At 45.3% G+C, this 25,940-nt stretch overlaps 1 protein-coding gene across 1 annotated transcript in view; it reads right to left on the bottom strand.

Annotated features, from left to right (window-relative positions):
* Positions 1-25,940, bottom strand: part of ACVR2B (activin A receptor type 2B) — a 99,215-nt gene that overhangs the window by 7,166 nt on the left and 66,109 nt on the right. The window contains exons 2-7 of the mRNA XM_074157178.1: positions 11,792-11,999; positions 7,980-8,089; positions 6,469-6,620; positions 4,822-4,965; positions 3,585-3,728; positions 2,545-2,693 (exon numbers count right to left, since the gene is read on the bottom strand). Coding sequence (XP_074013279.1) covers positions 2,545-2,693; positions 3,585-3,728; positions 4,822-4,965; positions 6,469-6,620; positions 7,980-8,089; positions 11,792-11,999 — 907 coding nt within the window. The remainder of the gene's footprint in view (positions 1-2,544; positions 2,694-3,584; positions 3,729-4,821; positions 4,966-6,468; positions 6,621-7,979; positions 8,090-11,791; positions 12,000-25,940) is intronic.

The following is a 25,940-nucleotide window of genomic DNA, read 5'->3' as shown; positions in this document are numbered from 1 at the left end:
AGCTCAAAGCACCACAAGCAAAAATCCTCCTGCACCACCCAGCCCCTGATTGGGAGCTTAAAAAAAAAACCAAACCAAAAAAAACAGAAGAAAGGATTTTTCCTTTCTAAGCTAAACACAGCGTGATGGGCATTTCTGGCTTAAGGATTAAGATGGGGAAGTGGAAGTGGGTGTGAAGTTGGAGAGCATCACAGAGCCAGGGAACCTCAGCAAAATCCAGCCTCCATCACCTCAAGGGGACCCATGGGGGTTCTAGGGACACAGCACAGTTTTGGAGAGCCTGCAAAACATTTCTACCCTTCCGTTACACAGAAAAACATCATTTTCCTAATACTTGTCATCTTAGAGACTGACTGCTTCCGTGCTATAGCAGTTCCCCCACAGGCTTAGAAAACAGCCATCATCTAATGACAGAGATAAACTCCTTTGCTCGGTCAGCATTAAGGGATTATGCCCTCCAGGATGGTACAGATTGTGCACGAGATTTTTGCAAAACAGTGGCTCAATGAGGACCACACAGAAATTATTACACAGTCTGCCTGAACGACATGTTTCCAAAGTGAAGCGAGATATAAACTAGTATTATTGTATGTGTGTTTGCTGCTGTTGTTCACCCACACTGCCCTTTGGGCATGCAACAGTTAACTACAACATCTTGATATGTGACGTAGGGATTTCCCTTTGCCCTTCCTTTTTTCCTCCCCGTTTCCATGTATTTCCCCATTTTCCCATGCTTTCCTTCCACAAACCTCCTTGAACTGGCAAATGTGAGCTGCAAGGCAAATATAGCCAGGACAGGGGGAAAGACTCAATCCAAGCCATGCCAGGTAGAATTCCGACTAACACCACATGCATTAGACCATTCTAAAACGGTCACTGATAAAGAAATGTGGCCTGAAAAGAAGAAAATATCTTTTTCCGTGTTATGCTTCAAACTAGGGAATAAGAGAGTGAGCGGACTATGAACCACGGGTGCGTTAACTCGATTCAGACACCGGAGATTTTATTTTCAGCTTCCACGCGGGGGCACTTTCGCACCAACAAGCGATGCCATAACCTTAATCCTCCTTGTAGTGCCGGGACCAGTAAGGAGTTAGCTGAACCCCTGGTCAGCACTGACTTGGGGGTTCCCACCTTCATATGCGTTGTGTGAACCCATTCAAAAAATAGCCCCCTCCTCCCCCGCCATTTAAAATGTATTTGGTGTTTTCTTTTAAAGCAAAAATAAAACTAAAAGGAGTGGGGGGCTAATCCAAGGGAAATCCTCTGTGTCCTGAAATCCCTCTGAAATCCCTGTTCCATAGGTACCTAGGCGCTAAATTCACACAAATGGTGCATTCTCCATCTTTTATCGTTTGCTAAATGGATGGGGACACTAATGAGCACGATCTGTTGCTTTAAAGCCTTTCTATAGCTGTTCTCTGTTCCCCACCCTCAGGAATTTTCATGTCTAAACTACTGCCTTTATTCCACAGGGACAAATGTCAGGGACACGGGGGTCAGCTCCAGGAGCAGCACAAAGGCAGCTGCAGGCCCTTTCAACAGCCTCCAGCTCTCAAAAACCTTTGGGTTTGGGGAGGGGGAGATGTTTTGGGGGCAGGGACAAACCTTGCAAAACCAGGGATTATCTTGCCGTACACGAAGACCGCCCCACTAGATCGGGTACAAATTGCTGCAGCTGGACTTGGGGTTTAAGCCCCTCCTAGATGAAATGTGGTGGGGGAGCACGACCACGGATTACGGCATGTAGCCCACGTAAATCCTTTCTGGAAAACTCCCCCCTCCTGCCTTTCCACTAGCAAACTGCTCGGTAGCGATGCTTTAGTCCAGAGCAAGCAATGTGGGACTGCGGAAAAGGGCTACGACAAGTATTGGTGTTAATAAGGATGGTTTAACCCACTTCTTTCTAGATTCCCGCTGTCCCCACAGTGCTGCCACCCAGGTGGGTTGAAGTAAATGCGACGAGGTCTCAGAGGCACCCTGGAGTCTCCTCTGGTATCCCTCATCCTGACATGATAACGGGCACTTTAAAACCACTGTGAAGAATAAATAGCAGCCATTTTCTGCATTTTCACAATTTCTCCATTTCTTACCTAATGAACAAAAGCTCTGTGGGAAGACATGGAGTGGAGTTATCGGTCTAAAAAACTTTGGGGAAAAATAGGGTTCAAATCTTGGTACAGCCATAGAAATACACAGATTATCATGTGATTTATCAAGCTCAGTCCTTTCAAAGAGCAGATCTGCAGCAACCAGATTTCCCTTCCTACTACATGTCAAAAGAAAAGCTGATGGAAGAAGGAAGCACCTGCCCTTCAGACATTTGCCATAAACCACTACCAACCACACCGACTGTTTCACGGAGAAGACGCTTACTTGCCCTTTGCCATTTCATATAGGAGTGAAAAAAATTCTTGTCTTAGCATGGGATTTGTTGGGTTAAAAGGCATTTGCTTCCTAAAAGCGCAATCTCCTCCTCCATTCGACAGCATCATTTCAAACAGGTCGCGAATATTTAAACACAGCACTTGAAAGAGGCCGTACCTGTGTGCTATAGCGGGTTTGTGTCCTTCACCTTTGCACCAAGGGACATCTTCATGAAGGTAGGACAAGCCACGGGCCATTGTTTCTGCAACATGGCAGAGCTCGTTCCAGCTGATAATATTGCCCTTCAGGTAATCCGTCAGAGAGCCCTGTGGAACAGGACATCGTATGTTCTTAATCGCAGACCCTGCTATGTGACAGATGTGCCAACTCATCAGTTTAGAAAAAGGTTTTAATGAGTGCTTGAGAAATCTGAACCTTGATTTAACAGGGCGGGGGGGGGGGGGAAATCACTGGTGAAAGCAAAAAAGAAGAAATAAAACCCAGAAGTGTTCATGAGCCCTCAGCCTTTGAAAGCACAGAAAGTATCTGGATGTCCAAAAGGAGTCTAGTAATCTGCCAAGGAAGGAGAGGGAGATAAGGAAGGGACAAAATCATCTCAAAACAGAGCAATTCATCTAACCTAAGGAAGGGGAAAACCTTCCGTGCAAGAAGGTGATGCTTCGTATCAGCTGGTCGTGGCAATGATTGACTGAGTAGACCTTGGATTAAACAGAGGGATAACACTGCTGGCTCAACCCCGGATTTGTGCGTGTTTGTTTTGTTTTAAGTGTTAGTCATGTTTGATAACTAAAGCAATCCATGAAATGGGAGATATGCCCCGAGCTTCAAAAGTAAACACGGAGCCCATCTGCAGGGGGCGAGCTGGGTCTTGGACCCCCAGCTCCCACACGGTCATCTACACATGGTAAGAGATGGTGACCACCACATACGTGAGCTCTGGCCTTTTGTGTCTCTCCCTCTCCTCAGGTCCCACTTTTATTAATCTTTTGTTTGTGTAGGAAAGCCTTGAAAGCTAAAGGAAGAGCCTTTGAACAAGGGGAGCAAGAGCAGTTCTTCTACCACTGAGCCATGGCTCACCAGGGAGAGCCTGAAGAGATTACAGGGGAGCTTCTAGGGGAATACTAGACACCGAATCCTGCTACTTCACAACCATTGCCTCTCTGTCTTCCCAAACTGTATGTGCAATGATACATTACCTTGTCGTGGAAAGCTGTGATCAGCCAGAGCTCTGTCTCTAGGTTTGTCCCTCTTTTCTCTGCTGCGATAAATTGCAAAAGGTTTTCATGCTTCATGCCAGGAGTATTGAAAATCTCCCTCTCGCTCTGCCAAGATTGCTTATCCTAAAGCGGGGAGAAATGCACCATCAAAGATCACACTTCCCTTTAAAGAAAACAGCTCCTTCAGCTCAGTCAGAGCTGCTCACGTTCCTCTTAATATCATCCTCCGGCGTTTGGATGTGATGTATCCCTTCAAAATTTTTCCTAAAGGGCAGATGCTAGAGAAAGACTGGAAGTTACTGTTCCCAGTCTCTCTTCTCCAAAATTATCCCCAGCTATTCCTAAAGCACTTGTATGGGGAGGGGGGAGGAATCCAAACCCAGCCTCACTGAGAAATAAGATTTGTGAAGATTTCCTAAGGATGCTTCCAAGAATAAAGCCTGTGCATACAGCAGCCAGATCTGCATTGTAGCTGTAATTGTTACGATTGCAAAACCTAATCTAGGCTCTATTGAATATTTACTAGGAGGTCACAGCTGGCTTGGACAGAAGATGTGCACATCTCCTTTAGCAACGCTATGACAACAAATACGGGGCAAAAAATTAACGAAGAAGGAGATAGCAGAGGAGCACGAAGATGTTTCAGTCATTCTTCTTTCATTTGACTTCTGATTGCTTTACTCTTTCCATCTGCAATTCCTAGAGAGTCAACTCAGCAGCGTTCAAAGGTTTCCTAGAGCAGAAGATGTGAGCTGACAGAAACGCTGCACTGCAATTAGCTTTCACAGCGCCGGGGCTGAGCCTTTGTAAGCTGCAAACTCTTCGCTCGCTTTGGGTCTGGATTTACGGTCTACCCAGGCAGGACGCACAAAGCCAGGGCTTTGGTCCTTTGTGTGCACTTTGGGCATCACAGCTGCACGCTGCCTTGCTGGACTTTAACAACATGGACATTTGCAGTGCAGTTAAAATACCCCGTAGATTTCAGAATGGACTTGTTTTTGCCCTTCTTGCAACAAAAACTACTGCAGGAAGCAATTGGTAATGAGACAACACAGAGAAAAGTGTAGGAAGGGAGGGTTCCTTGAACTTTTCCCCCAGATGAAGAGTCCAAATACATCTTTTTATGGTCTTAAAAACACCTCCATAGGCACTTAGAGCATCTCAGCACCGGTGAGGAAGCCCGACGAGTGAGAACTTAATGCAATGCCCTTCTCACCTGAATAGGGAAGATTTTCACTGCTACGTAGTCATTCATCAGCTGAGCCTTCCACACGCAGCCAAAGCGTCCCCTCGCCTTGATCTCCAAGAGCTGCAGAGGCTTTAGGCCAACCAGAGGAGACGGGGGTGGCGGGCCGGGGTCCTGCACAAGAGAAAAAACACAGTCACAAGCTGAAGCTGGACTGTAAAACAGAGGGAGGGGATGGATGGAGAAACTGTGTGAGGGAAAAGAGGTGTAAAGAAGTGACATTTTAATTAATACAAATCATTTAGATTTACCGTTTGCAGCAAGAGCAGCCCAAAATTCCCCATCTTGCTTTGCAGGGTATTTGTATAGAACATATAGAACAATCTATGCCTCCAAGTGTCACTTTGTGTGTCAAACCACTGCCTGCCATCCTCTGCAAAACCTGTATTCTCTTAGGTTTTCAAAGCAAGAGCTATTTTGGGCTGTAAAACACCGATGACCTCAAGGCCACCTCCTGTCAAAAGTAGGAACTTTTTGATCTTTGTGACCCAACAGCCAACTACACCTAAAACCTCCCACTGCTTTGCACTTCATTAGGCGTGTTTCACATAACCCTAGCAATGGGCAGTAAACAGGTCTGTCAGCATCATAAAGATTGTATCTGTTTAAACTCTGCATTTGTCCAGGAGAACAACGCAACCCCGCAGGACGCACTGGGGCTGGAGGTCTGTCCTAGCTGCTTTCAGATGGGAAAGGCTCACAGTATGGGCTGTAATGGGCAGAGGAGGGAGGGAGAGGTGGCTGCTCAGCCCTTCAGATGAAACCAGAAGGCTCAGGGCACAGCAAAGCCAGCAAGGACCAGTTCCCGATAGCTTTGGGCCATGAGGGTGACCTCCTGCATGCATTCTCTGATGGCCTGTAAAAACTGCACTTCAAGAGGGAAAGCATCTCCCTGCACCCCATAGGTAGGAACTTTATCATCTCTGCAATCTCTGCTCCTTTGCAAAGCTGGCTGAAATCAGGCAGGGGGTTTGAGTGTTTGGGAGGAAGGGTAGCCACCAAGCAGGGCTGTGCAACTCCATCCCTTAGGGATCTCAGACATGGTGATAATCCCATCTAAACCCACCAGCCTCACAGGGGATGCTAAAGCTGCCACGGAGGCCAACTTCAAAAAGACAGAAAAGAGAAGTCAGGCCACCTGAAAAGAGTGAAGCAGAAGTGGATGTGAACATATGGAGAAGAGAAGGCCCTGGGGAGACCTTACAGTATCTGAAGAGTGACTACAAAAAAGCTGGAGAGGGATTTTTTACACGGGCATGTAGCGATAAGACGAGGGGTAATGGCTTCAAACTCAAAAAGGGTAGATTTAGATCGGGAAGAATATCGGGAATATCTTTAGATCGGGAAGAAATTTTTCACTCTGAGGGTGGTGAGACACTGGCCCAGGTTGCCCAGAGAAGCTGTGGATGCCCCTTCCCTGGAGGTGTTCAAGGCCAGGCTGGATGGGGCTTTGAGCAACCTGGTCTAGTGGGAGGTGTCCCTGCCCATGGCAGGGGAGTTGGAACTAGGTGATCTTTAAGGTCCCTTCCAACCTAAACCATTCTATGATTCTATGATCATTTTGTAAGCCCCAAATACAGGAGAGCAACTTGGAAAAGCTCACAGTTTCTAACTCACCTCGTTAATGTCAACGTGCCCGTAGGGAGGCTTTCGGTGACGGTACATCCAGAAGGCCAAGAGTATGGCCATGGAGAGGACAGCGATGGGGAGCAGCGAGTACACCAGGATGTTGAGCAGGGAGGGTGTTGGTGGAGGCGGCTCATATATGACTGTGAGAAAAGAGCAGGGTAAACGAGGGAAAGGACCCTTCAGGCATGCAACAGTACTGTCAGCTGAACGGTCAGATGCAACCAAATCCCATCCTTCCTTCTGCTCCGAAGCTAACAATGCTTAGTGGCATGTCCCATCACATCCAACAGTATTCATCAGGCTCTGCAGTTTACCCTTTTCCATATGGCTAATATTAATGGGAGTTACAATGGTCCAAACCACACTTTGCAAGCTGAGCCTCCATCTGACCTTTATTTAAGATGGGTATTTCTTGCTGGGATATGTAAAAGCAGAAAATTTCCTCCTCTTAACCCTTCTGAATGTATTAAGTGAGCATGAAATCCCTTGCAGCGTTGCTTTGCCTTTTACAGTGATTGACAAGATGTCAGTTTTTAGTAAAATGCTGCCGGAGCCACAATCAAATGCACTATTCCCACAGTAGTTCTTGTTCCAAATTACATCAGTGCAGTTGAGACACAAACAATGGGAATACTAAATGGAGCCATGTTGCTATGTTGGAGACAGGGAGGGAAAAAATAGCAAGACTTGCCAAATTAAACAAAAAACTGTGAGAGAAAGAATATTTGCTACTAGGTTGCTACGGGTACATTAATAACAGGAGATAATAAAACCCATGTAAACAATTAAAAACCTAACAGGAAAGCCCAGGAAAATCTGATAATGGTCTACTGGAACATCTCAGTAAATGCAGGTAGTTGATGGCAAAATAAACCATCCTAAGGAGAAGATCCACCTGCTTTAATAATTTTTATTGAATCATGCGTTAGCAAGCTTACAGCTAAAAGAATCATCATTTTTCTATTAGCCTCTGAAGAAGGACCTGCTATTACTTTTCTTCCTTGAAGTATATCCACAAACCCTGAAAGCTTACACGCATACCCACTCCCTTTCAATCCCCAGACCAAGAAAAGACCAATCAAGTGTAAAAATCCTTGATGCCCAAGATATTTGGAGACCTATAACCTATGAAAAATTAATGAAGAAGGTGTCAAATACCTTTTTAAGCGTTTGAGTTGATCTATGTTATATAAATCACATTGTCTTCTCCCCCTTGTGTGGAATTTTGTTTTCTAAGAGCCCACCGTGAACATCCACCATAAAGAAAATCTAATCCTTAAGGATGGTATACAAGGTGTTGGTACAACACAATTTACCCACAGAATGAAACAACATTAAAAACTCAAGAATCCCAGCAGAAGATTTCTGGACTTTGTAACCAAAATGGTACTTTGCATCCTGCCTGATGTATTTTCTTGCTCAACATGCAACAACTCAAAGTCATCACAAACTGGGTCTGGAGAAAGAGACCCCAACTTCCCATCCAACCAGTCACTCACCTTCTGGGCCGGTGACTTCAGGCAAATGGGTAAACTTCTCATTGCAATAGTTGCCCTCGCAGCAGCAGAAAAACACTTGAGGGTTTTCTTCTGTGGCTACGCACTCCTGCCTGTGTCAGGGAGGGACAGACACGGTGACGAAAGGAAGAGAAAAAACAACATCAGCCAACTCCTGCCTCTTGCCTTTGGGAGCCGACCTGCCCCGAATCATCTTCTCCATGTCCCTTCTCTTGCTGCTGCGCTGCATAGATCAGCAGTCTCCACTTACAGAAAACAACTTGGCACTCCAATACCCCAGTGGACAGCAAAGACCCTTGAAAAGACCGTAAAGGAAACAAATGTTTCCATATGTACCAGTGAGTAATAAATAATAGCTGCTGCCGCTAACTGAAACGTAGAAAAAAAAAATGGATGGAGAGATGCCTTATTCCCCAAACAGTGTCTTTCCTGCAGCCCGTATGTATGCTGTCAGGGGAGAGGAGTATTTGATCATGCAATTAAAGACTGTGCCATAAAGCACGTATGATGAGGGCTGAGCTAAGACCGCTCTCCCAGCCTTGAGCATCACTATACGCACTAGAAGGGCAGCAGACACTAGCAGCGACAACAGCCCTGCTGCAGGCAGGAGGGAGGCTGCAGGTTTTGGTTGTTTTTAAAAGTTTAATTTTCACATGCCATCTCCTTCTCCTTTAAAAAACTTATTCCTGCACAAAAGCCTTTGTGAAAATCAGGCTGCAGCTCCCATTTTTCGTATCTGCCTGTTATCCAGGTAGCGCTACAGCCTTCTCAGCACCGAGGTTTCCTTCCACACTGTGCCAGGCGTTAGGGGACTTCCACGGATCAGACCGACCCCACTTCCACACATCCTCCCTCTCCCGCAGATCAATGCCAAAAGAGACGCGCAGTGATTTTTGCAGTGCTCCGCCAGTCATTTCTTTCTCTTTCTTAAATGCCTGCTTCCCTTCCCTGCCACCTTTTGCTACGATACCCTCTGCTTTTAGCTATTAGGGTTGCAGAGCTGCTCTCCGCAGAGAACTGTATCAAACTATTTCCTGAAGCCCAGCGAAATTATATGCATAACTTCCTTCCTTCAACCACTCGGAGGAAGTAGCAAAACAATCATATGTGTTTGACATTATTACTCATTTATGAACCCATGCCAAGCCTCCCGTTCCCTGGTATCACTGACATACTGCCACGAGAAGAACGGAAAGGGCTCTCTTCAATCATAACGCAGGGCAGTTTTCGGTGCTTTATTCCTTTTGGGGAAAAAAAACAGCAGCTATAGCCGAAATGTCTCCTGCAAGGTCTCAAGCTGGGAAGCACTTGGTTTGTTTTTCAGGCTTTTATTTTTTCAAACTTCAAAGAAAAAAAAGCAGCTATTTGACTTATTCAAATGAACAGAGATGTTTCAACAAGTTAAGCAATGTTTCCAGATGCTTTTCCGTGAAATCAGATAACAAGCCGTTTGGATTTAACGGCATCAGTATTGGAGTCTTCAATAGAAAACACATCCTTTGCTAAATCTGTTGGTTAAGAAATCAAGCTAATGAGCAAAAACAGCCTGCTCCACATCTGCAATTCATTATCCCCTGTCTTTGAGTTGGTGTGCTCTCAGGGCAGCCATCCAGGTACATATGACATGTTATACTTAGCAAATATTACAAATGAGACAGTGGGAGAGAATGACACATTTTTCTACAGCAGTGAGGGCACGTTCCGTAGCGGTTCACGTGCTTTTCCAGGGAACGTGACCACGACCTCTCTGGTGGTGCTGTGTAAATAAAGGAAGAGCACACAAGCCAATTTTTAAACACTACCTTTTTCCTATGGCCTTAAATGTACATATGCCGCGTTCTTGTTTCCTTAAGATAAAGAACAGAGTAAGGAGCCATCACCCTCAGCATCCCAACCCTTGCACTCCTGGATTTTCCACCTTCCAGTGACAAGGAGGTGGTGCTTGGCAGGGAGCATCTGCCCCTGCTCCGAGCAGAGCTGCAGCCTGGCAGAGTAGGACCATACCCTGCTCACAGGGGACACTTGCAGGTACAGGTACAGGTGCATCTCCGGAGGCTGCACCCAGGAGCTCAGAATCCGAAGGTGCTGAAGACAGAGACAGAAAGGACATCAGCACAGCACCATCGATCAAAAAATCATCTTTTTAGGCATTTTTGCCATCTCAGGGTGCAGCACTACCTGCATGAAAGACTGCTGAGGGCACTCAAGGGAAGGAGGAAAAAAAAAAAAAAGATTCCATTTAAACATCCTTTATTTAATTAAAGCTAACCTTTATTTCAAATGTTGCTTTCAACGCTTGTGCTGTTTGTTAATTCTCAGAAGATCTTTTAGCTTTGCCCTGGAACTGCAGCTTTGAAGAATCAGGCTGCAGGATAATGGATGCTCAACCCCAGGGCTGCAAAAAGGCTTGTGAGGAGCCCTGGAAACTTTTTACTGTTGTAACAGAGCAACACATTATGACAAAGTTTAAGAACCACTACATCCCTGCACAGAGACACTCAGTGACAATACAAGTGTCACTGTATACAAGAGCAGGCACTGAAAGGAGAAATCTGTTTACAGTAAACACTTCTGCTTGGAAGTAGGAAACTAGAGTGACCTCCTGTTCTCAGAAGGATCGGCATTAAGATGACTAATGGGCCAAGGAGGATTGATTTATCGGGAGAGAATAAAAATTTAACTATATATAGAGCTTGGCTACGCAACTGCCGAGGGAATAGGTGTGGTGGGAAAGTAACCCCGGTGCTAATAATAGAAGGAAGATGAGGAAAGACTCGCAGTCGGAATACGCTAAGACAACAGGCACAAAAGCAGGGACAGCGTACAGCGCCGAAGGGAGAAAACTCTCCAGCCATGGGACAAATCTAGTCCCAGCTTAAGCCCACAACAGCTTCAGACCCGATGTCCTAAAACTTTTGGAATGAGGAGCTACACAGATGCGCAGTTGGGAGTTGCACAAAGGTGAGATCAACCTACACTGGTGTTATATCAAGGAAAATCCTCGAAGCTTATGTTCTGTTAATCTTTATTGAAAGGACTGAGTTTGGGTGAGTTGGTCAGTCGTTGTGGTTTTGTTTTAACAGAAGCATTGAGTCTCGAGCTACTGAACATTGTCCTTTAAACTGTGAAACCCATTTTCTTCAGCTGTAATTCTTTTCCTTTCTATAGAATTGCATCAAGGGAAATGAGAAAAGACTAGTTTATTTTCCTAGATATTAAATGAGGCTGGAGCCTTCATACTACGTAACCTCGCTCCTTTTCAGCTCGTTACAGGCAGTGACACACAAACACATGTATTGCTTTTGCTGCCTCACTCTTTCTCCTGGCCCATCTCTTAACCAAACAACAATGAAAACTTTTTGCAACATCACAAACGCCAGAGTATCTCAACCTCTAAACACCCCCAGATATCTGTGCTTTTCTAGAGAGCTTCAAATGATTCCAAGTTTTCCTTTGTATCGCCAAATGCTCTTGGAAGAACATATTGCTCTTCATTTGATGGTACAGGACACGTTTTTCAATGCATGCCAGAATTATCAAAGCTTTGCTAAGGAAAAAAAAAAACCACAACAAAAAAAAAAAAACCTAAAAATGCCTTTTGCAGCTTCTATTTAGAAAGTCAAGACAGAGAAGTGACAATTCTGAGAGCTGCATTAGCAACAGAAGTAATTACAGGGGATGAATGGGCCAATCGACTTGGACTTGCTTTCTTTTCCTCGATGTAAAAATCATGAGCCTTTGCACTTAGAGGAACAATTAAACCTGTATTCAGAAAAAAACAGTTAGGCTATTACCTGTCGTAACAGTTGAAGTCATCTAACCAGCAGCCTTTCTTCACCAGCTCAATGGAGCCCGAGTTGTTTCTCCAGGAGGCATAGCAGTGGAGCCGCTTGTCCTTCTCCCCCTCGCAGCGCTCCACGCCGCTCTGGTTGGTCTTCTCCAGCTCCCAGTTGGCGTTGTAGTAAATGCATTCCCTTGTCTCAGCCTCCCCATGGCCTGGTCCTGAAGCAAAATACAAACCCAAGTACGTTTAAGAAAAATCAGAAAGAGATACCAGCAAACACATCTCCACGTGACCGCGCTTTAGGTGATGCATACATTTGTCTCCCTGGGAGCTAAGGAGCTCATCGCTGTGAGCTTCAGCGTGGTATGGAGGGTTATTCTCCTTTGCTGGTGTGAGGTGGGGAACAGGGAGGTCAGGTTTGCCTAAGCTCATAACAGGAGCTCATAGGGAGGGCAAGAGCCCAGCTGAGACCCCTGCCAGGTCTCTTCCAGCCAGTGCTTCAACCACAGAACCCAAAGAGGGGGATGTACAACCCATATCAAGTTCTACCTTCTAACCACAGAAACCCTGTTTAGGAAAGACAACCTCTCAGGGTGCTACTTGTCACTTGCTGGGATGTCACACAACATGAGTGACCCTCCCTCTCCACCACTGTTTCAGGAAACACCACCTAAAAAGAAGTGGTTTCTTACGTTGGTAGGATGTGACTGAGAATAGATAATATTCATCCTGCACAGGAGGGCGAGACCAGTGCCTATTCCTCACTTAGATCCCACTCCGGGCTTATTTGGATAAGGCTTCATACAATAAATGCCATGCTTTTAGCTGCAGTTGACAGCTCATGCTGCCTCTCCACCCAAGCAAGACCTTCAGCAGAAAGCGACTCTGGCCATCCCAAACAGCTCTGGCCACCCCAAACGCGTTTGGCCACCCCAAACCTAACCCCTCTGAGTCTTTCCCCCATTAGAGCCTTGTACCAAAGGACAGAGGAGTTCTTACTGCTCCCACTAAAACAATTCCCCCATGGCCACCATGGCACAGAGCTGGAACACGGTTACAGACACATCCATTAAAAACAGAGTCCAGTAAAGGAATGCTGATACCTGCAGGTGACCTGTTTTGTCCCAAGCCTTAGAAATCCTCTCTTCATTTGGAAATATTCTGCTTCATGGCACTTTGGGGATTAGTTTATACGCAACATATAAGCAGACACCCAGATAAAGGTACCACAGAACTTGTGATTTTGTAAATCCTGAGATGCCCCGCAGCCATCTCTCTTTGGGATTACCCAACCTAAGGCAAGGCCAGAGCTGGACATTATTTTGATGGATTGCAATCATGGAAAACGTAGGTATCCCAATAAAATGTGTTGACAACTGGGTAGAAAAAATAAATGGGTCCCACAGGATGGTGAAATGAAAGTGCTGAGCTCCCGGAATAGCCAGATCTTTGCAAAGTGCAGAACTAAGTTTCTGGCTGAAAAATTTTGCAGTGCTTTCATGACTCTATCTTCTCCAAAGGCCATGCAACCTTTAATGTTGAGATTAAGGCAGTCAGGGCCACGTCTGGATGACCTAAATGCAACCCAGCCTGTGATTCCCACTCAACATGGCAACCCAGCCACTTCTGAAAGGTCTCTACAAGGTGATGCAATTCAGCCTTCATAAGACACTGAGAAGTGAGTGGCTTACAGCCGGCAGTAAAAACACCCAGCTGGGGCACAGACACCAGCTCCAGGCCCCGGATACCTTCTGTAGCCTCATCGTTTCCACACCTGAACACCCATCCACTACTGATGTAAGTACCCTCACAACATCCAGCCAGAGAAGGGGGTATTACTTCCAACTGAAGATCCAACACGCCAAGATTAAACAACTTGTTCCACATAAGCAGGATACTGGGGGGAGCCTGACCTGCCCTTCCACAGCCTGCAACTGCTCAAGTTGCCAAGCCTCCAAGCTGCTACCTGGTGGCAGGATTCACCTCCAAGTTTGCACCGTGTGGAGAGCACTTTAGAGATGGTGCTTGAGCTAAAGATTGCATTCAAGCTATTAAATGTAGCCTGATCTGCTCTAGGGAATCAGCCTTCTGCTGCCAACAGGCGTCATCGTCCTGGTTTGAGGTAAAACAGAACCAATTTCATTTTCCATAATTTTAATTTTCAAACCACAACAGTCATGTAAGGAGTGTAGATGACCTGGGATGGAGCAGAAGTGGAACTGCAAGAAGGTAGCAGGAGAAACCATGGTTTCTGCACAAGCTAGGGGTGATGTGTCCAACCTGCTCCTGATACTGACACCTGGACTCAGTGATGGGTTAATTTTTATGGTACGGAATAAACTCATCAGACTAGGAGGATCTCTTTGCAAGCTGAAGTGGTGTTCAATCCTTCAATAGCTTTTTGGGGAAGAATGTTTAATCTGCATCGTGGGAGAGACTGAAAGGGAAGAGGGCTATGAGAAAGTCATAAAGCTGACTTCTGAAACTGGAAATTATATTCAAAGCACACACCAACAAGCGCTCAATTTCAATAGCACCTGCAGGTTTTATCGGCACTTGCAAAGCTCCATCTGAGTTTTCTTCTGACAAGTTGCTTACTATAATAAAAACAACCTACCAATATCCCTCAACACAGAACAGTGTCAATATTGACACTTCTCGTTAAAGCCTTGATATTTGTTCTCTTGATACTTACACCATGCTTTGTTAGGGCAGATTAAGCATTTTTGCTAAATACTGGTTAAAGCAGCAGCAGCAAAGCGAAGGAGCATTGTCTTGTGTGCAGGAAGGGCGATATCTTTTTATTTATAAAGGAACGAGTAAATATCTTAGCTTCACTGTAATACTTCACATGGCTTCCAGCTGATATCTGATAGCTAATACTCACTATCACCTTCTGGTTCAGTCCTTGAAATCCATTTTGTGATATTATTTCCATCATCCCAAACAAAATCATGCTTTTGCTCTAGATGGGAATTTCCTCTCCCTCCCTAACCCCATCTCCCAGAAAACAGAAAGGTTTGATGAACCATTTTCCTGGGAAGCAGCCCCAAAATCTAATCTTGGCTCAGCCACCTCCCTCCGTTAACCTCGAGCAATACCGGGTGGCCTCTGTTTTCTCCACCTGCAATGAAGGCCAATGCAACGCACGGAGCTGCGGTGAGATATGACGTTTCCACTGTGCTTTGAAAAAAAAAGAATGTTAAAAAGATGTGAAGCAGGAGATTTATCGGCTGTGGGATCAGCAAACCGAGGCTGCTAAATCCTGTGCTGCGCCCAGGCTCCCTTCCCCCAAGACAGTTGTCTTTTCTGGAACAAGTTTCAGCTGAAGACTAAGATCTGCTTGCAAACACACAAACCCAACTCTGCAAACAGCAACCGCGCCAGGAAAAAGGCCTTTCACAGTGTTTTTTCCCCCGCTGTCAAAGTTTAGTTGAGTTGAATAAAAGCATGTAGAAAGTTTTGGATGACTAAATATATTTATGTTTTCCTTAAAATTCCTCCTAAGGATGCTTGCATTAAGGAGACACTTTAAAAACCTGCCTGTTTGCTACCTGCTTTCAAACCTTTTTTAAAAGCCATTTGGTAAGGTTCCTCATCCAGCTGGGTGCTCGGGACTCCAAGAAACCCTTTTGTTTGTGCCCAAGATGGTCTCAGCAGGAAGGGGCATGGCTCCAGGACTGGGTATTAATTTACCTGCTGCTTTCGCTCATGAAGAAACACTCACACCTTGCTCTGTAATGGATCACGCGGAGCCCAAAGGTTGTAGCTCACTGACTTATCTGCGCTCCCTGCGTCCAAACCCTCAACTGAATGGAGGGAGGGGGAATCAAAACAGGGTTTTGTCCCTTTGAGGGAGAATGCTGGGGTGCTGGTGACTAAGAGGAAGAAATCTGAGCTCTGCTCCTGCATCTCCAGAAAGTCGTATGGGTTCTCCTGCCTCCTCTTCCCCCCCTTGGGCAATGGGTACGGAAGTCCCCATTCCCCCAAGGCCACTGGAGGTCTGCAAGAAAGACCAAGCTGGACACTTCTGCAGAGCAACACAGGTGAAGGAGGCATAGATCAACCATGTCTTGCTTCTCATTTTAAGTTGCAACAAAAATCAGAGGGTATTGCCCCATAATGGGGGCAGGAAGCACCTGTCTTCTTCCACTGGCCACAGCTGATGCTGAAGCGCGAGAAGGGTTGGGCTGGACTTGAGTGGGCTTCCCTCGATACCCAGCAGTGCAACCTGGCTCAAGGGAGGTGTTGAACCAAACCTGAGCAGCTGAGAGACGGACAGGATTAATTTTGGCCACAAAAAGGCTTTCCTGAAACAAAAGCCTTTGGGTCTAGTGACTAACCACAGCCCGAGATGGACTAAAGGGGCTGTCCCCCCGGTCCTGCTCTTCCCTCCCCATGATGTTCTTGCTGTCTCCCTCATGACAGCATTGGTACGTGGTAGGAAAGCTCCTGACCTCCTTCATTTGCTGGTATTGCCTGGAGAGGACACCCTGCTCATGTGGGGTAGAAAATAAACATACCAGGGAACTGGACTTGGGTGGAACAAGATACAAACCATTTGCTAAGCAAGTGTTTGAAGATCACTGTCAGAACTTGGTTTAATTCATGGTGCCCCTGTTCTCCTCCCACCTAACCCAACTCCACCAGCCACAAAGCAAAAGTCGGGAAAAAAGGCTGTTTCCTACCCGGCAGGGACTCCCATTAGGTACAGGCAAGAGGTACAAACGCTGGTGGGACCTGCTGGCCCCTGCCACATGGATGCATTTTGCAGGGGAGATGTTTCAACCATGACTGCAGAAAGTACCGCAGGCGGACCCGCCTCGCTGCACAGGCGGTGCTTTGCAGAAAACGCTGAGCAAGCAAAGCAGGAGCACACAGGGCAGGCAGGAGCGTGGCATCTCCAGCAGCGCAGCCCCAGTTCTCTCCATGGAAAAGAGCCTTATGTCAGCAGCCAGGCAAAACCCATCAACAATTTCATACCACGATCCACAAGTAGTCATTGAAGGAATAAAGCCTGAAGTGCTGTTTGAAATCGAAGTCTAAGGCAGAAACAGGCTTTAAAGGAGCAGATGGGTTTCTGGCACCCCACTGCATCCACCCAGCACTTTGGAGGTGACGCAGAGTGGCTTCTCCCAACACCTTCCTCGAACAAAAGCTGCACGCAAATACCTTTACGCAAAACACCACCGAGCCCAAATACCTCCCAACACATCATGAAGGCAGAGGGAATCTACCCACCACCACCCATGTTTGGGGTGGAAGTCAACTTTTTGACCTCAGCCCTGAGAAACCATCATTACGCCAACTCCCTTGGGTCAATTTTCTGCTCCAAAAGACTGAAGCATCACCAGGTTTTTGCTGAGCAAGACCCCCAGCACCTATCTGGGGCACATAATGATGGGAAGAGCAGTGGAAACACCGTGCAACACAGGAAGACCTCTCTCCTTTACTTGGGAGTTGCAAGGCACAGAGGGAGCTCATTAAAAAGGGTCCTTGTGAACTGAAGGACTTCAGCCTGCTGAGGCATGGGGCCTTGCTGCTGATCTGAAGCTAAACTCTGCTCTCCTAATTTGGAGCTGCCGACAGATCACTGAGGCTGTGTCATTATCCACCAGCTGCTAAATTATAGCCAAGATCCCGTGTAGCAACTCCGGGTCTAGGTGTTAGCAGTTGCTGGGCTCCTAACTCATAATTAGATACATAGGGAATATCTTCCCCAAGGCTGAAGGCTGCTATAAATCTCAGCTCTTTATCTCTGCCTGTCCCCTTTTTAAAACCTAAAATGAAAGTCTATACGAAAAGATGGGATGTGTCAAAATAGTCTGCATAAACACTGAGTGATTTACCAGACAGTCTGTTTGCCTAACTGTCAAAACCACCGGGCTTTATACATGAAACTGTGTATGCAACTGAAGTTATTTGCAAACACTTAGTTATGTCCCTATATAGCTATTTGTACATGTAATTTTATAATATAAAATGACAGAGATTGTACACTGAATTGGGGTAATTGCCCTCTAATTTGGAGGGTAATTGCATGTAGCAATTAAGCAACTGCGGATGCATTCTTGCATGTGTGATTATGAAAGTCGGGCCCTTTGTTTGAGGTTTGGGTTTGTTTTCAAGAGCTATCCCTCAAACCACGGCATGGTTGAGCAGAGCTGGGAAACAGGAGGCTGCTGGGCGCTCACCTTGCAGCCCAGCATCTTCAGCGCCGGCTCACACCCGCCCCTTCCCACTGCTCAGCGCCTGCAGGGATGCTAAACCAGACCTCTCCGAACCCAGGGCTGCATTTTGGCACATCCTTCAATGGGGGGACCAGGACCCAAAGCGTGCATAGAGCACACTGGGAAGCACTGGGGAGGAGGGAAATCGGGGAAAAAGGGCTGCTGCTCCCTAGCTCCCCCTCTCCCAGACACCTGCCCAGAAGTTATGTGCAGAACTGGCAAATCAAAGGAAATTAAATAGTTGCTAGCATTTCAGATCCCAAAACCAAGCCAGAGGGAAGGCCTGCAACTGTGAAAGTTTGGAAAATGTTGCTCTGGAGAGACCACCCAGTTGCATCTCTACAGAGCCGATAATGAATCTGCAATTAGTAAGCATTACTCCAGCACTTATTCCCCAAGCAGGGTGATTTCATTCCTGCTGTACTTAAATAATAGAGTCTAAATACGTTTTTAGGCAAAACATCAAACTAGCGATGACATCTGTGGTTGAGTACGTAACTGTATATGAGGATTTAAAGACTCCTGGCTTGTCTCCCCCGTTCTTTCACAAAAGCCTTGAAACAGCAGAGCCCCACATGACAGTGATGACCCAAAACTTCACCCCGCCTTTGGGGACCCCCAGTGGCCAGCATACACCCAGGCACGGAGCCATCAGATACCCAGGGCTTGCCCCTTCCAGCTGGCCGTGTGCAGGGATGAGCAGTGCCCTGGCTAATTAAAAAAAAAAAAAAAAAAAACACAACAAAAAAAACCCAACAAATAGTAAAGCATCAACTATCACAAAATGTTTTGGTTCTTAAGCCAGATCAGGTAAAACCAAGCCCGTGCAGCACTGAGAACAGCAATGGTGTAACGCCAAGGGAGGATATTACTTGGAATTCTGTTTTCTGTCAATACATTTGGCATATCCCACGATAAAAGAGCTCTAAGTTTTCTAGTCAATCAATGGCTGTTAATCTATTATCTCAGCATATATTGCCATGGTAACCTGCAATGATGCCATTGACAACCAGTCTCCAAAGGACAGGAGGCTTTAAGTCATTTTCTTTTAAAATTAAAAAAGGAACTTTAATATTAAGAAATACATCCTCCCTGCTCACCAGGGATGACAACTCAGGGCTTCTATATTCACACCATGACTCATGCTTCACAGCTTCCACGGACATCTGTGTAGCAACCCCCCCCCCCCATATATCTCTTTTTTAACTTGGGCTTAAGTCAGTAAAAGATAACAAGGAAATTATTCAAAAGAATTAGATCTTTATTAGAATTTCCCCCCAAACCGCTAGTAAAATCTGTTTTGTAAAATATAGGGAGCGTGTTTTAAGAGTCATTACTACCAGCTTGGGGAAAGGACGCAATAAAGATTTAATTCTTTTGAATAATTTCCCTGGTATTTTAAGTGGAATAGGGCAGACAGAAGAAGGATCCAGAGAAGGACATGCAGCATCCCAGCTCCTTACAAGTCCACAAAACCAGGCAGATCCCTGCTTAGGGAAGACGGAACTGACTGAGATGACAGTGTTATTCGATTTAGTGAGATACTGAGTGTACACACACACACACACACGCACACACACACAGAGCTGATGAGATTAATCTCTTGGCCCAAAGGGGAGGACCACTCAGGAAAAGGTTTAGTAAATCATTCCTCTGGCCAGGCAGAGCGATCCAAGGAGGTTTGGCCAGGTCACCAGCTGGACTGGTGTGCGGCAGGACAGCAACGCTGCCAGCAATTTAATCAATTTTTGGAAGCAGTGCATTTTTGACTTGAACTCAGCTGGTCACTTCTATATTTTATTTAAAGAAGAGATCATTTTAGTTATCCATTAGAAAAATCCTATTTTGTAGCATTTCAGTTAAGGACAAAGCCAAAATGTAATTAGATTTCTCCCTTCGCATCGCTAACTGTATCTGTCTCTCCAAAAAAAGGTTTTAGTTCTTTAATAAAACCATCAGGGAGATCAATCAAAAGCATTTAATGCGGTGGTGCTTCTGCAGTTCATGTTTAAATGCACTTTGGGTCACAAACGAGGCAATTTGGACAGCAGAGCTCAAACCGGATTAGTAATAACACACAAAAAAGGCCCAATTTATTCTTCTTTTTTTTTTTTTTTTTTTTTAAAACATACAGATACACACTCCTCCACTACACCCAAGAGGATAAAAACAAAATCAAGTCAGCCTTGATGAACAGAAAGTTACACATCCAAAAGGGGGGAGTACGCAGGAAGCTGCAGACCGCCTGGCCAAACCTCCCGAGATGCTGAGCTGCTGGCTCTCCTCTGTCTGTGACCATCCCCAAGGCTGCCACCTCGTGCAGGACCTCGGCCACAAGCGTAGCAGGAGAATGTCAACTGCTTCTCCATCCCCTCTGCTCATTAGGAGACACCTCCTGGCTGCCTTTGCACCACTACACCAAGAAAATGCCTTGCTCCATACAGGATTGTTGTGTTTTCCCCTCAAGACCATGAGTTTTCAAATAAGCATATACTTATTTGGATTATTTTTTTTCTTAAATTTGAGGTATGCATTTATAAAAGCATTAAGCAGACCATTTATTTGGCTTGTAACGGCAATGACTACTCTCTGGCATGAAAAATGGACCCTCGTGGGCTAAAGCACTGTGCAAATAAGCTACCGAGAAAGTTGTCTCAGCCCCCAAACTTTGCAGCCTCAGTGATGGAAAATATTAGAGTTTAATGACAAGATTAAGATATTTCCAATTACACTCCTAAAAATCGAATAGAGGGCAGATTTTGACCAGATATCACAAATCACTAAGTAAAATATGCAGCAAATTCTGAAATGACATTTCAAACATAATCATTTGTTCTCTCCTGTTCTCCTCAGCAGCCAGCATGAGGTCTCCAAAGAGCATGGGAGGAGGAAGTGAAATCACGTATGTTCATAAACATTTTTCACACACAGAGTGAAGTTTTGAAAAGCTTTCAAAGCGATCCTACAAAAGAAACTTCCTTCTAGGCAAAGGGATGAGGATACGGGAGCATCTCCTTGTGGAGAGCAGAGATTTAAGGAACAGCAATTACCACATGGCAATATCTTTCCCAGCTCTTTCACGTGTGCCTGCTCCATCCCACCACCCTCATCCTCCCATGCCGCTGCCACTAGCAGAAATGCTTTTCAGAGCTCCCAATTTCTAAGGTCTTCTCCAGGGAGAGACCGATGTGTGCCTAACACACCACAGCCCACCTGGCAAGACACAGAGAGCTTCGGTACCCAAACGGCAGCACCTTAATTCATAATCTACACATGGTCCTCTGAGATTTATCAGCAGGGACATTTCAAATATGCTTTAAAATGTGCTGAGTCTACTAAGATTGGGCCCCAAGTGCTTTTCTATTGATTCTGCTTGACATTTCCAAATACCACAATTCCAAATTTAATTCACTGGTAATTGGAAAAACTCTAATGCATGTAAATGGACAAGAAGATGTTGGAAGTCCAAAAGGTCAAGCATCAGGAAAGCGTGCCCCCAAGAACTAAATGATGTTTGTTTGTCTTCTTGTCACCCTCTTCTACTTGAATAATCAAAGCTCAGAGTTGGGCAGTTTTCTCAGCAGGGTGGAAGAAAGAAAGGAAATAAAAAAAGCAAAATCACTTAAACTGTGGGACAGGGTTCAAAATCACTGTTTTAAACTCCATCGTTGACCAAAATTCAAATACACTATAGAGATGACTCACTTAATCAGCAGATTACATGAGCAAGTGGGAAACTCAGGGAAGAATTAATTTGATAACTCTGTCAGCAGAAGATGATTCTCTCTGTCTAGAAATCAGGTTTCTAAGATTACCTTGCTGCTACTCCGTAGCTTTACAGGCACTGAGCTTCTCCTTGCCAGGCAGCAGAAGGGGAGGCAGAGGCAGAGAGAAAATCTTACCAGAGATATGAGTTCAAACCACAGCTCCAGTATGATGACAGACGTTTATTGGCTATTCCCAACTGGGGTTTCTACTTTATTCACCTAAGGAAACCAAACTTCTGCTTCCTACCAAGGGCTTCAGCAAGAAGAAACACTGCAGGACCATGTAGGGGATGCTTACCCAGGTCTTTACGTAGAGCCCTGAGTCGCAGCAAAGCCCATGGCTCCCTACAGAATGCTCCAGGGTTCACTGCACTGATGGGTAATTAAGCCTTTTTTGGGCAAAGACCATTTGCATATTATACAAAAAACAGTATGACAAAACTCCCATATTTCTCCATGCTCTAGAGAATAAAACATGCAAATTTTAGCCGCCAGTCCGACCTGCATTCTCCAGCACGTGAGCAATCACTGATGCTCTCACACCCTGGGGCATTTTAGCTCAAAGGGTAAGAATATGATAGAAGCACAGGGCACAAACAAGCACTGGCACAATTTATAGCCAGTATTACACTGATGAAAGACAAGCATGTGCTACCACATCCCAATCAAAGCTTCCTCAGTTCAGCCCACAGCAGTACGTATGAAAATACTTGATAACTCCTCGAAGCAAGTGAGATCTTTTACATTACATCCTAGATCTTCCGATCATTCAAGCATTGCAAAAGGAACCACTGACTTTTAGAAGCTTCTTTCCCAGCCTGCACTGGTATTTCAAGAGTTAACAAGCTTCACTCAAAGCACACTAAGGCAGCTGAACCCAGCAAAGAGAAGGGAGGCAGGAAGAAAAGCAAGTCTCTAGCCCTTGCAATCACACACTAGCCTTAAGCCCTCCAAAAGGAAGTAAAGACATTCCTAAAATTCTTCGGAGGATGAGAAGCAAGTTGTCAGCCGAATCAGAAGTCCATTTCTCCCGTCTTTACGCTCTTAATAGCAAATCCCACATGAGCAATTTTAAAAGCCTCTTTTACAATAGAGTTTTCTCCCAAGTGGCTACAGCACATCTAGGACTTGTCTCATGTTTACAGAAATGTACCTTTCTCCTTTGGGTCTATTGAAAAAAGCTCCCGTCAAATGACCTGAGGAAGGAATGTAGCACAATCCAATACCATCATGCAATTTCCAGTGATTGTTTCTGTTACAATAATGAAAGGCACAGAAGAAAAGGCTGGATAACTGCAGTGATTCGCTAAAGACAAGTTATAAAGGAGATGCTGTAGAGATATTATGTAAAGGGGGGGGGGGGGAGGGGGGGGAGGGGGGAGAATAAAGTCATCTATTAGCTTTCATCTTGATTACGTGCACTCTCCAGTGTCCGGATTCCACTTCGAAATAAAAATGTCTCTGAGCAGATTGTCCTAGAAAGTTGAAACTCTACCTGTTTGACAGGCAGAAGGCAATAAAATAATTGCATGCTCTTGGACAGGTCTTCTCCTTCCCAATGTTTTGTAGTTTTCTCAAGCCATAAGGAAAACTGTAACACTTTGGACCACAGTGTGCACATGGCATGGAAGGAGAAGCACTTACCTTCCATCCGTGTCCGAGCTTTCTGGATGACATGAGCTCAACAGCTCCACCCTAGAAACTGGGTACATTCCCTTCCAGTTCAACTTTCTATTTAGACACCTGTTCCCGTGGTGACCAGGCTCCAATGCTACGTAAAACAACATAAAATAATATTCTAAGATTCAATACTGTACTCCTAGGCCATTTCCTAATCTCAGATAGGTGGGAATCTCCACAAGCCCCCTCTCTCATGCTGCTCCTACATATTCAGACGCTGATGTACAAGAATAAGGAGATGGAGGTGCCCTTGTCTGGGCACTTTCAGGGATACTACAAGTATTTAGGGGGATTTATCACTGGAAATGCAGTGAGTACCCAAGAGAAGAGAAGACTATGGGAAGACCTTATTGTACCCTTTCAACGTATAAGGGAGACTTACAAGAAAGACGGAGAGAGGCTTTTTACCAAGGCCTGTAGTGACAGGACAAGGAACCACAGTTTTAAATGAAAAGAGGGTAGGTTTAGATTGGACATCAGGAAGAGATTTTTTACGATGAGGGTGGTGAGACACTGGAAGAGGTTGCCCTGAGAAATTGTGGATGCCACATCATCGCAAATGTTCAAGGTCAGGTTGGATGAGGATTTGAGCAACCTGATCTAGTGAAAGATGTCCCTGCCCACAGCAGGGGGGTTGACTAGATGATCTTTGAAGGTCCCTTCCAATCCCAAACCATTCTGTGATTCTACAATGGAGACAGTTGGGTATCTGAAAGAGAAACAACAGTATATGGTTGCCAGCCTCAGTTACACAACTGTTCAACTGTTGTGGTGACAAGAGGACGTTTGATCCCAGGCGATTCTCATCATGTTGAGTGTTACCAGCTGTGACCCAGAGCACACAGTACTGCTCTGCTGCCAAAGTCACCATCCCGATTCCACCACAAGGCCACTAACTGCCCCAAGTCACCCCCTGAGTTGCCATGCCTTGGTTTCCCTGTAGGTAGAAAGGACTATCAACAGGCATCCATGTCTGAAGCACTATGTAAGATCTACCTCATTTTCTAAGCAATCATTTTATATAAATCCTCCCTCTACTAACCTGAACACTCAGTGGAGAGACCTTTCCTGGTGTCAGAGAATAGGTCAGACCTTGACTTTGACAGAGCAAACCATTTCAAAACCTGAAGATACTTTAAATTTCTTTCTCTTTCCTCCAGATTTCAGTAAGAAGGCAACCAAGGATTAATTCATACCTGTTTAAACCACCTTGCAAAAAATCTTTCAAATACTCCTTCCATAACCTGCAACATGATCATTTTAGGCTGCAGTCAAACCCTTTCCTTTCTCCTCAAGAGCTTCATCAGCAAGATGCAGTAATCACTTGTTTACCTCCATGCTCATGAGTTGTAAGATGAGAGAGGTGCCTGCAGGAACATACACACAGAGGTCTGGCAGCTACACAGAGATGAGCAAACTGCAACCCTGAACACATCTTCTCACTGCCTCCCCCTGCTCAGATATACTCAGGGACACAGGCGTGCAAAGTACTTCCACCTCTCTAATAAAAAAGTACCATAGGAAACATTACCATACACTCCTGTTAATCAGCAGGAACAAAACTGGAAGACATACCACCAATAAATTCCATTTTTCTCTAAATAAAATAATAAAAAATTCCAAGGCAACACGAAAAGTTTCACTGTGACAGCAGCGGGTTGAGCAATAAAACCACTAAGCTACCCACTAGGTTTGAACACACGGGTCTCAGTGCTCTTCAGCCAATTTCCCTGAACTTTGGTAAGGTGTTGCAGCTATTCGAGAAGAGCAAACAAAGCTTTTGATAACTTTTTGGAGACCTCAGGACCGTTCCATCTGCCTTCACACCGACAAGCAGGTGAACACACCTGGCCCAGGCTAGGCAGAAACAAGGCCGGGAAACTCTCCATGTGTTATATCTTTATTTTTAAGATCGGAGCAAATATAAGACTATAGGAGGGTTTAGCCCACCACTACATGTACACATTTCCCCCGGGTATTGCATCACAGTTCAAGCTTTTCAATAGAAATACTCTGGTACGGGATTCACTTTCTTTAATACAATAACCGCAGTAAAACACAACCTATCATTCTAGCTGTCCTGGGACCTCTGGTGAGCACTAAGAGATGTACTCTTCTTTATGCTGAATTAAGACCGAAGAGTAATATTGCTGATCAATCTGCTCCATCTTTACGATGGCCCCTACTTTGCAAGGGTAAGACAACTGATGAAGAGTGAAACAAGTGATGAACAACCACTAAAGAAGAGTAAAAAAATCACAGCTGGTGGGATTCAGGTTCAAAACAAACCTGGAGAAGGCGGTTTCTCATAAAAAGGGCAGATGATGTGGGGAACCCCTTCTCAGAAGATGCCCCATAAAGTTTTAAGAAGAACCATGTGGGCTTGCTTGTTCTGCCATTCTTCCCCAGGCATCTTTTGGCAATAGATGGGGTCAGGCCACCAGGCTGGGTGGGCTTTTCTTCTGGCCCAGTCTGGCCATTG

This window comes from Numenius arquata, chromosome 12 (assembly GCF_964106895.1).
Source record: "Numenius arquata chromosome 12, bNumArq3.hap1.1, whole genome shotgun sequence".
Lineage (NCBI taxonomy): Eukaryota > Metazoa > Chordata > Aves > Charadriiformes > Scolopacidae > Numenius > Numenius arquata.
This window is presented reverse-complemented; position numbering and strand designations above follow the sequence as displayed.